The following is a 13,434-nucleotide window of genomic DNA, read 5'->3' as shown; positions in this document are numbered from 1 at the left end:
TTACCTACGACAGTTTTTTAATTACTAATCTTCACTACTCATAACTTCTAAGAGGCTATGTTTTCGTTTATAACCTCTCATTGTCACTGACAGTGATGCAACGAATCATTGTACAAAACACTAATGTGCCATTCATTATCAATTAAATTTGTCTTAAACAGCTGATTAGTTGACGTTAAAAGCATTACAATTTTACTTCTCCTCTCTTAATCCCTGAACCTCATTGGTCCGTTACCTATGTTGTTAAGTAAAACTATGTTATGTAAGTAAACAATGCTGTTCTGTGAAACTTTTCAATTTTAAGAACTGAACTGAAACGGCTGCTTAAAAAATGGTCGTAGGTAAATAAATAAATTACACAAAACTCGATAAAAGTTTAAATTACCTGTGCCGGCCGGTCGATCCTGAAGTATTATATTCCATCGACCGGCGGACACAGGTAATTTAAACTTTTATTTGATTGTCAACTGATCCGGAACAACAACAAACAACATAAAATGAAGGATTAAAACTCTTAACAATATTACTAGACGTTATTAGAGTGTTATTGAGGTATACGTAAGTTATACTAGTTATTGTTGTAAAACAAGTATTATAGAGCAAAGGTCACACATGTTACAACGTGTGATAAATCCATCTTACAGCAATATCAAACTGTATTTTAAAATATAATATTTAACTGTGTATTTGTCTTCATGTTGCATTTTATCCCAAAACACCGATTACAGTGTTATATGAAACTTATTTGTTGCAGGGGCTTTCAAGCTAATTATTTTATTTCGTAATAATTCCTAGATAAATACATGGTTTATGGAAGGGTAGTAAAAAAAATCGACTTTATTTACATAATCAGTTCTGTTATGCAACACTGATCAAATATTTCATACGTTACCGTAATAAAAAGTACTGTATGTTTATTTGCTTGAATACTTTGCAAATAGTCCAAGCCGGGTAAATATGTTTCGCAATCTCTTCATAGAAACCAAGCATTATCTGTTAATAAATATTTGTTCAAATTCTCATAACGTATTTGTGACACGTGCGCGCATGCAAACACACGTAAGTCTATAATCTGGTTTCATTAAACTTTGTTAAACAATTATACACCTATTTCCATCAATTTGTAGGCTAAGAGGTAATTTTGACATTGAGTAAAGCTTAACTGTGTTTAATTAAATGTTATTTTTAAGTATTCTATGTTAGTAGTTTGCTGTAGGGTTCAATATAGTTAAATTTTAGATAGCCTGGCGTTAATAAATTAACATTATAGTAAATGTTAGAAGTTGTCAGTTATATAGTCAATGGTATTATATACAGCAAGTGATATAGTTTGAATCAGCTAACAGCTGTTATATATTTTATTCTTTGTACTTTTCCTTGCTAAGATTCAATTATGATTTAAATGCTTATTGTTATGAGTTCAATTGAAAATAAAGGTGTTGAAAGTAATAGCTCTCTGTTTTAACGTTATTTAAGCTTTTACCAACATAAATAGAATTCAACCTAATATTGAAGTGAATTCCAACATTATTGGCGACCGTGACAGGACTAAAACCAGTGCAAAGATGGATATATCAAAACTAAATCGAAGTAGAGGAGTCATCAGAAGAACCTTCACTAAAACAAGGACAGAACTTGAAGGTTTGATTAGTAGTGAAGATCGGGATTTAACTAAGATTGAAGCTTTAATAAATGTTTTAGCTACTCAATATGAATCCATAGCAAAACATGACTCAGAAGTGTTTGAACTCATGTTGTCAACTGAAGTAAATGACAATGACATGGACAAGGAGATGGAAAGCCAAAAGGACTATGCATTAGCTTTTCAACTAGCTAAGAAATCTGTAGAGAAACTCCTACAGATAAGCCTGGAGGAAGATAAGGTTTCTGTAAGTGGTCAATCACAGCCTTCATCAATTCAGGTAGGCCTAGGTTACCCTATGCATAACAACAGTGGATACAAGCTTCCCTTGATCAAATTCAAAGAGTTTGGGGGCGATCTTAAAGATTGGTTACCATTTTGGGCTCAGTTTTCTAAAATAGATTCTGATGAATCAATAAACCCTAATGACAAAATCCAGTATTTAGTTATGGCAACAATTCCAAACTCTGCAGCCAGAGAAGTGGTTGAAAGTTACCCAGCCACTGGAGAAATGTATCCCGAAGTAATTAAGAGTCTCAAAGGTCGTTTTGGTCAGGATGACTTGCTAACTGAATATTACATTAGGGAAATGTTGAAAATTGTAGTTTACCATGCTTCGTCAACCAAGAAGCTTTCCATTTCTGAATTATATGACAAACTGCAGTGTCATCTAAGAAACCTAGAAACACTAGGGGTGTCCTCAGACACGTGTGCACCTATCCTCTTACCTCTAGTTTCATCTTGTTTGCCAGAAGATGTTTTGAAATTGTGGGAGAGATCTAGTTCTAATACATTCAGTAGGCATAAGGACGAGAAAAATACGTCTAAAGACTTGTTAGAAAATCTTCTTAATTTTCTAAAAGGGGAAATTGAAGGGGAGCAAAAGGTCAAGTTAGCAATGTCTGGTTTTGGTTTCTCATCGACCCCAAGTAAAGAAAAGAATGACAGTAGGCAAAGTAAGGCAACTCCTCCCTTTGTAAATAAATCAAGTTGGCCTAATACAGCTACTGCTACAGGGCTATTTACTTCTGAAAAATGTGACAAATCAAATAGCCAAGGTTGTATATTTTGTACATTTTCTCACAAAAGTCAAGATTGTATCAAAGCCCAATCAATGCCTTTGTCAGAAAGAAAAGCATCTGTAAATAGTAAGAAAGCATGTTTTTGTTGCTTAAAACCTGGACATACTGCAAACAAATGTAGGACTAAGCCTAAGTGTATAGTTTGTAAAAAGTCTCACTTTGTCATCATGTGTGATGAGATTGATCAAATTAAAAAGCAGTCTAATGAATCAAATCCTAGTAGAGAGTTAACGGAACATGAAAATGTCAGTGTTCAACCTAAAAGAGACGAAACACTTGCAAACTTAAATACCTGTAATGTGTTGATGCAAACTTTACGTGTCAATGTAACGGGACCCAAAGGTATTTACTGTGCAAGAGCTCTGATTGATTCTGCATCCCAAAGATCATATATTTCATCCAGCTTAGCAGCCAAAGTAGGTTATGTTTCCACCAAAAATGAAAAGATTCAACATTCTCTTTTTGGGGGCAACAGTACAGGAGTAATTCATCATAATGTGTATGTACTACATCTTTCTTCATTAGATGACAAGTATAGATGCCACTTCGAAGTTCTAGACCAGAAGAAGATCTGCGGAAACATCTCACCAGTCGTACGAGGACCCTGGATCGAAGAGCTAGCCTTGCAGAACATCACCTTCAGTGACATTGACTCTTATGGTCCTATAGATGTACTAATAGGAGCAGATGTAGCAGGAAACTTATGGACAGGTGGTCACAAGGCTCTAGACTGTAAATTGGTTGCAGTTGAAACAAAGCTCGGATGGACATTGATGGGGAAAATCCCAAACAAGCAGCGTAGCAAGCAAGATGCAACGAGTTTAGTAACTTCTATGCTGACTACAGGTAAAATTAGTGACCTTTGGACTTTAGATACCTTAGGAATTCTAGATCCTTACGAGAAATGTTCAAGACAGGAATTAGAAGCCGAAACTCAGAAAACCTTTCTTGAAACAGTAAAAATCACCAAAGAAGGACGTTTTGAAGTTCGTCTCCCTTGGATGGCAGATCACTCTCCGCTATCAGACAACTATGACTTGGCTAAGAAAAGACTATCTTCAACAGTGAAAAAACTTAAGAAAGAAGACCTATACGACAAATACCAAGAAGTATTTGATGGGTGGTTGAATGAAAAGATTATAGAAGAAGTTCCAGCTGAAGAAATGCACCGACCTGCTCATTATCTACCACATCACCCTGTCTTAAAAGTTGGCATTACTACGCCGATTCGTCCTGTGTTCGATGCCAGTGCGCATGAACATAAAGGTCCTTCTTTAAATCAGTGTTTGGAAAAAGGACCCAATCTTATCGAGAAAATTCCTTCAGTAATGGCTCGATTTCGACTGAAGAAAATTGGTGTAATAGCTGATATTCGCAAGGCATTTTTACAAATTGCTTTGAACCAAGCCGACAGAGACTTTTTGCGATTCTTGTGGACTACGAAGGAAGGACAACTTATAGTTTACAGACATTGTCGAGTTGTTTTTGGAGTTTCCTCGAGCCCTTTTTTATTGGAAGCTTCAATCAGACTACTAATGGAAGAAATACTACTGGAAACTAAGCAAGGCAAACGCAACTGGCCTTTGAAGTTAGTTGAAACCCTAGCTTCCAGCTTTTATGTTGACAACTGTGTGTGCAGCGTAGACAACTGGGAAGAAGCGCAGCAGTTTGTTGAAGTAGCAACTAAGATTATGTACGAGAGAAAGTTTGAACTTCGAGGGTGGGAGCTGACTGTTGACAATAACTCATTTTCATCGTCTCAACAAAAATCAAACGTTCTAGGTCTGGTCTGGGATAGAGAATCAGATACACTAGAAGTTAATATTGCCAGCCTACAAGATATTGACATTGAAAAGATCACAAAGAGAATTATTTTGAGTACGGCACATCGCATCTTTGACCCAATCGGCTTTACATGCTGTGTTACCTTGATACCAAAGTTACTACTTCAACACACATGGGAAAAAGGCACAAGTTGGGATGAAGAAGTTGATCCAAAGACAAAAGATGGTTTCATGGAATGGTTAAAAGACATCCACTTCCTCAGTGAAATCAAGATACCTAGATGGTTACCTGGTACAAACACCATGACAAATTGGACACTCCACATATTTTCAGACGCCAGCCAGAATTCATACGCTTCAGTCGCTTTTTTGCGTATTGAGTTGGAAGATTATGTCAGGGTACAACTAGTTGCAGCAAAATCTAGGGTAGCACCAGTTACCAAATCGTCTAAGAAGATGACAATTCCTAGACTTGAATTGTTAGCGGCTTCTATATCTGCTAGGTTGTATTCGACCATCGTTGATGACTACAAGTTACATGATGTAGTAACATATTTCTGGACTGACGCAACAACAGTTTTAGCATGGATTAAACGGGAAGATAATTGGAATGTATTCGTCAACAACCGAGTGTCAGAAATCAGGAGATTAACTTCACAGCATGAATGGAGATTTGTTCCCGGTAACAAGAATCCAGCTGATCTTCCCTCAAGAGGATGCTCTGCTCAGAAACTACTTGAGTCAAGATGGTGGGAGGGCCCAAGTTGGATTACAGAATCTCCAGAAAATTGGCCTCATCAAGAAGAAACTCCATACAATGAGGATGATATTAACAGTGAAAAGAAAAGGACTGTTATTTCTGCTGTTAACAATGTCACAGACAATGAGTGGTTGTACATGAATTGTTCGACATACAAGAAAGCTGTTAGAACAATAGGATGGATTTATCGGTTCAAAAACAATACTTTAATGAAGAACAAGACTATCAAAAACTGTGACTTAACTTTAGAAGAATACACATTGGCAGAAGAAAAATTGATATCAATTATTCAATCAGAATCCTTTGAAGGAGTGACAGATGAAAAACTTAAGACTTTGATTCCATATGAAGACAGCAAAGGACTTTTGAGAGTGAAAACAAAGGTTAGCAATTGAGAGGACACAAATGACTTTTGTTATCCTATCGTTTTACCAAGTTCTAAGAATCAAATCGTTTTCAATTTAATCATGGACATACACGTAGACAACTGCCACGTTGGTAGTCAAATGATTTTGACAATAATTAGAGAACGATTTTGGATACTTGGCGGAAGGCGAAGTATAAAATCCGTCTTGAAAACATGTGTAATTTGTAAAAGACACACATCAAAACATGTTCAATCTCTACCAACCCCATTGCCACAAGACAGAGTACGAAGTGCTAAAGTGTATGAAGTGACTGGTGTTGATCTGGCTGGTCCACTATATTTGAAGATTGAGAAAGGATCTTCCAAAGCATGGGTGTGTATATTTACCTGCGGCGTCTACAGGGCAGTTCACCTTGAACTATTATCGTCCTTATCAACAGATACCTTTCTCATGGGCCTAAGGCGATTCATCAGCCGACGAGGACGTCCTAGTATCATCTACTGTGACCAAGGCACAAACTTTACAGGAGCTAACAACACTTTGAGAGATCTAGATTGGCGTTCCATCGAGCGATATAGCACTGCTAAGAAAATCCAGTGGAAACATTCACCACCTACTGGACCCTGGTGGGGAGGTTGGTGGGAAAGACTAATTGGCATTTTAAAGAAACTGTTACGAAGAGTTTTGGAAAATTCTTGCGTCACTCGAGAAGAAATGGAAACCATACTTTGCGATTGTGAAGCAATTATGAATATGAGACCATTAACATATGTCTCAGAGAATCCTTCAGACTTGACACCTTTAACACCAAGTTTATTCTTACATGATGTGGAAGAAGTTGGAGTACCAGATCTCGACTTAATAGAAGCAACTGATCTCAATCAACGACTGAGATATCGTCAAAAATTGAAGCAAAATCTCAGGGAACGTTTTCGCTCAGAATATTTGGGACAACTACAACTACATGGCAACAAGAAAAAACCTTATGAATTGAAAGTTGGTGAAATTGTTCTAATTGGAGGTGACGGAGTAAAGAGATTAAATTGGCCATTGGCGCGTGTTGTTGAATTAATCAAAGGAAAGGATGGAAATGTTCGACTTGTGAGGCTTCGTACGCAAAATGGCGAACTCATGAGACCAGTTCAAAGAATATTTCCACTAGAAATCAACTCACAAGAAGATAATATTACACAGGAACATCTTCGACAAGTTGCAAATGAGGAAAACTCAAGATCGACTACAATAAGGGAAATACCCCCTGAAGAAGATGTGTCAAATGTAGAACCTGTGTCAATCACAAAAGAAACCAGACGAGGAAGAGTCATATGTGTTCCGAAGAGATATAGAAACTAAACTTGAGAACATTACTAACAAATGAAAGAAACAAGGCAACTTAACTTCTCTTTTAAACACAAATTGTTGATCAATAATTAATTGAAGTTCATTTCACTTGTAAATGTTCCATGAACTTGGTGGGAGGATGTTAGAAGTTGTCAGTTATATAGTCAATGGTATTATATACAGCAAGTGATATAGTTTGAATCAGCTAACAGCTGTTATATATTTTATTCTTTGTACTTTTCCTTGCTAAGATTCAATTATGATTTAAATGCTTATTGTTATGAGTTCAATTGAAAATAAAGGTGTTGAAAGTAATAGCTCTCTGTTTTAACGTTATTTAAGCTTTTACCAACATAAATAGAATTCAACCTAATATTGAAGTGAATTCCAACAGTAAATAACATATTATATTTCAACTGATTAAACTCATGTAGTGTGTTCAATTTTCACAGTTGATGAATTGAAAGAGATTTTGAACATTATGTTATCAATATAGTATCTTTTTGTTTCTACTATAGCTATATTATTTAGTGTTAAAGGCGAAAGGGGTGATAAGATGCCCAAACCGCAAAAAAACTACCTTAACTACGCTGTTTAAAGGACAAACAGACCTACATGTAGTTGGGGTGATATGGGTTTTATAACATAGTTTCTTTCATATCTGTCCTTATAAAGTAAAATGTTTTATTAAACAATTATCTAGCGTTAAGATGAAATATCTTATAAATTGTAATACTGACACCAAAGCCAGTTGGATTACATTCAGGATGACGTAAAGTGAAATGAAGGACTACAAGAAACCAAGTTCAGGTTTAAAAAACGAGATTTGTAGTTCAAGCTTATCAATTGAAATAAATCACTTAAATAATGTGTATTAAAAGAATTTTTTCAGATACATTCGTTGAAACCTATTTTTTAAGGTTTCGTGGCGAAATGAAATGAAACGGAATCTTCAAGAACTAAAGGCAACTACAAAACAAAAAGCTAACAAAAAAATTTTAATCACAAAATAACATTATTAATCGGGATTTTAGTTGATTCAAATTAATATCCCTACAAATTTTGATATGCTATCCAATTAATTATACGACATTTTTCAAAACTAGCACGGTGTCAATGTTTATTAACTTTCTCAATATATAATCTTAGTATATAATTCAAACAAAAAATATATAAACTGTAGTAAATTACCGTTATCATACGGATACAAACTTTTCTGAGGCTAGCCGAGTAAGCTAAAAATATGTGGTCTAAAGTATTTTAGAGCTTCAGAATTGTTGTTGCATCAGAGCTAAATTTAAAAAGTTAAGCTGTCTCTTCAGCGTGTCACATTGTTGATTAAAACATGGTCTCGTCCAGGGAGTTTATAGACTGGAACAGTTTAAAACGATTCCCTACAACCTCGCTGTTTTTTTCTAACTGACATAATACTAATACCACAAAGAATACGTTTTGTTTAATATTGTAGGTAAAAAATTCCAGAATTTTGTTTCCACCTTTTAGTAAGTCCTTTTTCTTCATTGGATGTCTTTATTTTAGAAACTCTTGGAAAACAAGTTTTAAATTAATTGTCTGCCATGAAAGAAATCTAAGCTAAATTGCTATAAAAACATAGGTCAAAGATCCATAACACGACACTATTATAAGAAAATAATCAATGGAATTCTGTCTGACGTATAGAAATAGTTGTTGTATGGTTATACCGAGGTGCATTTCCCTGTATACGCTTCCATGATCACTTTTTGTAGAATCATGCCTGGTGACGAGCGTGTCAAAATTGTCTAATCACTCACCGACGTTTCGGCTTCGATGTAGAGTGCCATCCTCAAGGCGACTTGACTCCACACAGATGACAAATCACAGGGATCACAGGGTTGTCACCATAATACCACTATTGTACAGCCAGAACGTTTGAATGACGCGGGTTAAATTCCTTCAAATGAACAAGTTTCGCATATATCTGCTGCAGTGACTACACATAGTAGCCTACAGAGGTTCCCTTATACTGTGTAAACTGTAAAATACCCCCGCCGCAGCAAACCTGCAGACTAAGCGAATTTCCATTTGCCTGATTGGATTTACACTAAAATGTCTCCTTAAAAATATCACATTCCTTATTTAAATAGAATCAGTTTAACACATACTTAGGTTTGCTGCAACAGGGAGGGTAAAAGTGTTTTTTAATGTAAAATGTTAATAGTTAGTAAGGAATAAAAACATTTTCCAAATTTGATCAAAATATGTTAATAAACAAGCAAACTACAACAGTTTACTTATTCTCCATAAGAATAACATGGGAATTTTAAATTTACAATTTTTTGGAATTTTCCCCGTAACCATTAGGTGCATTATAACGCTTCAATATACTAAATTATTTGTTTTTTAAGCTCTACAAAATAGTTTGGAAAGAAATTGCAAAATTTTATGTATTTTGAGTCAAAAATGGGAAAAACCCATTTTTACCCCATAAAACCCCCCATAAACCCCTGTTCCCATGGTCCGATCATGCTGGTTCGCGAACTCGTTCGAATAAACGTAGATTTACACGTTTGTACCAATTTTCATCAAAATCGGATCGTTTTTGCTCAAGTTATCGCGCTAACGGACACATATATAAATATATATATAAATATATATATATATATATGAATTTGAACGGATGGTGTTTTTGGCCTCTAGGGACCTCAAAACGAAAAAAAAAATCGGTCCCGGGTCCAGGTCTTACCATGAGTACTACGGTAATAGCTTATTCCCTATATGGGAATTTCGCTAAAAAACATCTGTTTCAAAAAATCTCCAAGTCTCCAATGCTAGAAGACCTTTTCCTTTTTTAGACATACCTTTCTTAAAACCCATTAAACGCTTAATTATTATAAATGTTCAACTTTTATAATTTTCCTTTGTTGAGTCTTGCGTCTTATTCAATGAATTGCTCATTAATAAAAAAAAATAATGTTGATCTATGCGCAGTACAAAGAACTGTCACAGCAGGCTTCAGCGATAGTAAATAAGAGCAAGCGTTATTACGTTTTGCTGAAAACCACCCTGTATTTCAATATGTCACTTAACTATATCCCAGCCATATAGTGTTGGTGGTTGAGGTGACTTCAAATTGGACTTTAAATGTTAATTTTCAAACCACGTTTAACATAAAAATATTATCACAAGTAATCATTTGTTTAATATGTAGCCAATTAATGATATTCAGAGCTAAGGATCATAGTTGCGATCATAGAAAAGACTTTACCTGATAGTGATGATACACCATAAACTTAAAGCATAAAGAAATTGCCTTCAAAATTAAATTAATGATCAAGTTTTTTTCTCTATTAGTTTTCAATTCAATTGCTAACCACCCAACCAGATAGTGAACAAAACTTAATTTTTTTTTTCATTTTCGAGTTCATTTTAAAAGTAAAAAAGTTAACACGTTAGTAAACTTAGTCCAAATCCAAAACAACTAGGTATCTACCTTTTAAACAAGCAATAACAAGTAAACATATGATTATAAATTAAGATAAATTAACAGGTGTTATGAAATAAACTGTTCATACAACAGTTATCATCTTAGTTAGTTTAAGTTTGGGTTATTTGAATGTTAAAGGTTGTTTGTGATTTTTAAAGCTAATAGACCTTCGAAATTTGATATAAATCTGAAGGTACAGTTTTGAATAAAAGGAACAAGATATCCAAGTCACATTAACTTGATTCCTCCAAGAGAACGACTGCTTATGTAATCTTGCTACTAACTACTAGTAGTCTCGTTGTTTCAATGTCTACTTTCTTCTTATCTTATTCAGTGGATTTTGTTGAAATACAGATTTACAACAGTGGTATTGTTCATACATACAATAGAATTTTTTAGCATAGCCAAATTGCTTTGATTGCTATCAATAACTTTAGGGGCTGATGTAGACATCCTATCCTACTGTAACAATATATATTGTTTATTGTTTTATTATATTTTTACTACAGATACGTTAACCCCGTATAGGGTGTGTAATTATTATAGTTTACATTATCTATTGTAGTTTATCACTATTTTGTAGCTTATCCACATACCTTGTCCATCTAGGTTGAGAAATTGGTGTATTAATAACGACAGAGCATTAAAAAAAAAAAAACTAAAACTATATCGTTGTCAAAATGAAACTACTTTTTTTTATAATAAGGGGCTACAATTTGTATTGAATGGGTCTCTACTAAGAACACTACTCAGATTACTAAAGAGAAATAAATTTGGAGTGGAACTATATAAACTTATTTGATCAAGTTCTGAACTTCCACAATAGATTTTGGTGAAAATCGAGTAATTCAAAGTAGACACGTTTGCCAAAGGAGTCTCAATCGAGAGAAGTGATTATGGTTGTTTACTTTAAGAATAAAAGGTACAAAGGGGTCGTATCAAAGAAATGCATCAAAAGCAGCTGATGTTTTGTTTTGTTGAGCACAAAAGCTCAGATGTATTAAGCTTTTACTATATTGTCTACGAGAATAAACACTTAAGATTATCGGGTAAAAAGTGTTATATTATGTTACTGTAAGTTTCATGTGGTCTACAGTAATTTTTTCTCGGGTAAATATTTTGCAATCAATGATTTTTCAAAGTATCTTTAAGGGCAACCTAAAGCTATCATGTCTCTTATAAACAGGGTGTTCTACGGAATCCAAATTACAAGTACCAGATACACCTTTTAACTACAAAGCAAGCACTGATACATGATTCCTGTTTTACATAATTCAATGTTGATCAGCTTACATGCATTGTTGCATATATTGAGGTTTGGTGTTATTGGGAAGTTATTGCGAATAAAACCTAATATGGTATTTTTGCAAGCTCATAATATAGGTATTGTAAACGAATAATTTAAAAGTAAATAATTGGTTTTATGCCAAGAAACGTCTAAAATTAAGATTCCAGTTGTGATCCCAATACGGTACCTAATAAATTAACTATTTATTATCTTGTCAAAAATATTTAGAAAATCGGCTCCTAAAAATAAAACGTTGATATACAAACACATACTCTTGCGAAATTACCATGTTGAGTCACATTTGCAACAACTGCCCACAATAAAACCAAAGCTCATAGATATTATGCAACAATGCATATCAGCTGATTGACAAGGCAATGAAGAAAGAAAACAGGGATACCATCTTATATGATTGTTTTGTCACGGTTTTGTTTTGTCATGGCGTCTCACAGTACTTCTAGTTTGGCTATCGTAAAAAAAAACTTGTTTGAACTGAGAAAACGGATGGGTTAGGAGTATATTTCTGTGTCTAAGGAATTTTTCTCAGCTGTTTAAGATTTTTTTATTTATTTAAGATGTACATATGGTACCTACATGAAAATTTTAATATTTCATTTTTCAAACTCATAACAACACTCGCTCGTTTTACGAGGTTAGCTATTTTTAAAGCTCTGTTATACCCAAAAATATTAATATTATGTATGTTTAAATACATTTTTTTATATCCATATGCAAATTATACAATTTAAGATCCAGTACACATGATAACCCTCCTAATCATCTCTACAAGACAAAAATATATCATTTAAGAGGGAATCTCTTGTTATAAAAAAATATCATAAATTGTTAACATGAACAAACGCACTATAAGGTAAAATATTTTAGGTTTAAAGCATATTTTTTTACTATACTTTTCTATCTCTTTTTATACCCAACACTTGTAAAAATTGATTAAACGAACGTTAAATAAATCCGCATTTCAAGTTACTCTATTTAATATTTATAAAAGTATAATTATCAACACCTGGGCTTAGCGTCTCTTTCCTTGATTTGAATTGTAAATAAAACCTGTGTTAGCGACCGTCTGTTGTTTTACTCTGAAGTAATTAAAGTGATTCGACTTTATTAAAATGTTAAACTTTAATTTTCATCACGTCTTTCTCCCCGTGTTTTAATAATAATGAAGCTTAATAACCTTACTTATATTTTTAGTTCATGTGTAACACATTAAACATGTTAATGACCAAAATTGGCAGTTTCAATTATTGTCTTTAAAATGGAACAATATGCAAATAAGCCTACACGGGAAAACCGGCGTAAACTTACACTATAATTAATTGTGCCTTTCTGTTTAAAAGCAAACTTACAATAGCAAAAACTATTTTAAAGAAAAGGTAGAATAATTTAGTTTTTGAGCGGAGTGAGTGAATCCCTTATTCTACATTCCTGCTTTTGTTTTCAAAATCCTTCTCCTAAACGGCTGAAACGATTTGCATGAAATTTAGCTCGGTCATAACAAATAACTATTAGAAAATACAAATCTGAATTGATGCTAAACAGACTACAAGGCGTTTCCCTACGTTAATTTAAAGTTTTAGAAATATTATGGGTCTTTTTGATTAGTAATAAAAATATCCCATTTATGGAAGCAGATAAGCAGATGCAGCATTGAATTTGAATACAGAAATTGTACATTCTATTTA

The 13,434-nt window shown here is 33.9% G+C and overlaps 1 protein-coding gene across 1 annotated transcript; it reads left to right on the top strand.

Moving 5' to 3' along the window:
- Window positions 1-1,751: 1,751 nt before the first annotated feature.
- LOC128997549 (uncharacterized) lies at window positions 1,752-5,663 on the top strand. Its single transcript, XM_054423189.1, has 2 exons — window positions 1,752-2,193; window positions 3,250-5,663. The coding sequence occupies exons 1-2, from the start codon at window positions 1,752-1,754 to the stop codon at window positions 5,661-5,663; spliced, it is 2,856 nt and encodes a 951-aa protein (XP_054279164.1).
- Window positions 5,664-13,434: the final 7,771 nt, after the last annotated feature.

The sequence above is a fragment of the Macrosteles quadrilineatus genome, unplaced genomic scaffold, assembly GCF_028750875.1.
Source record: "Macrosteles quadrilineatus isolate MER2022 unplaced genomic scaffold, UCM_ALF_1.0 Scaffold_6__1_contigs__length_79288215, whole genome shotgun sequence".
Lineage (NCBI taxonomy): Eukaryota > Metazoa > Arthropoda > Insecta > Hemiptera > Cicadellidae > Macrosteles > Macrosteles quadrilineatus.
Note: the sequence above shows the minus strand (reverse complement) of the source record. Positions and strands in the feature narration are given on the sequence as shown.

Excerpts from the sequence above, each read along its gene's own strand:
- LOC128997549 (XM_054423189.1), top strand. The coding sequence starts at position 1,752 with ATGTTGTCAACTGAAGTAAATGACAATGACATGGACAAGGAGATGGAA. Across the intron at positions 2,194-3,249 it reads GAGTCTCAAAGGTCGTTTTG|ATGACAAGTATAGATGCCAC; the intron begins GTCAGGATGACT and ends TTTCTTCATTAG.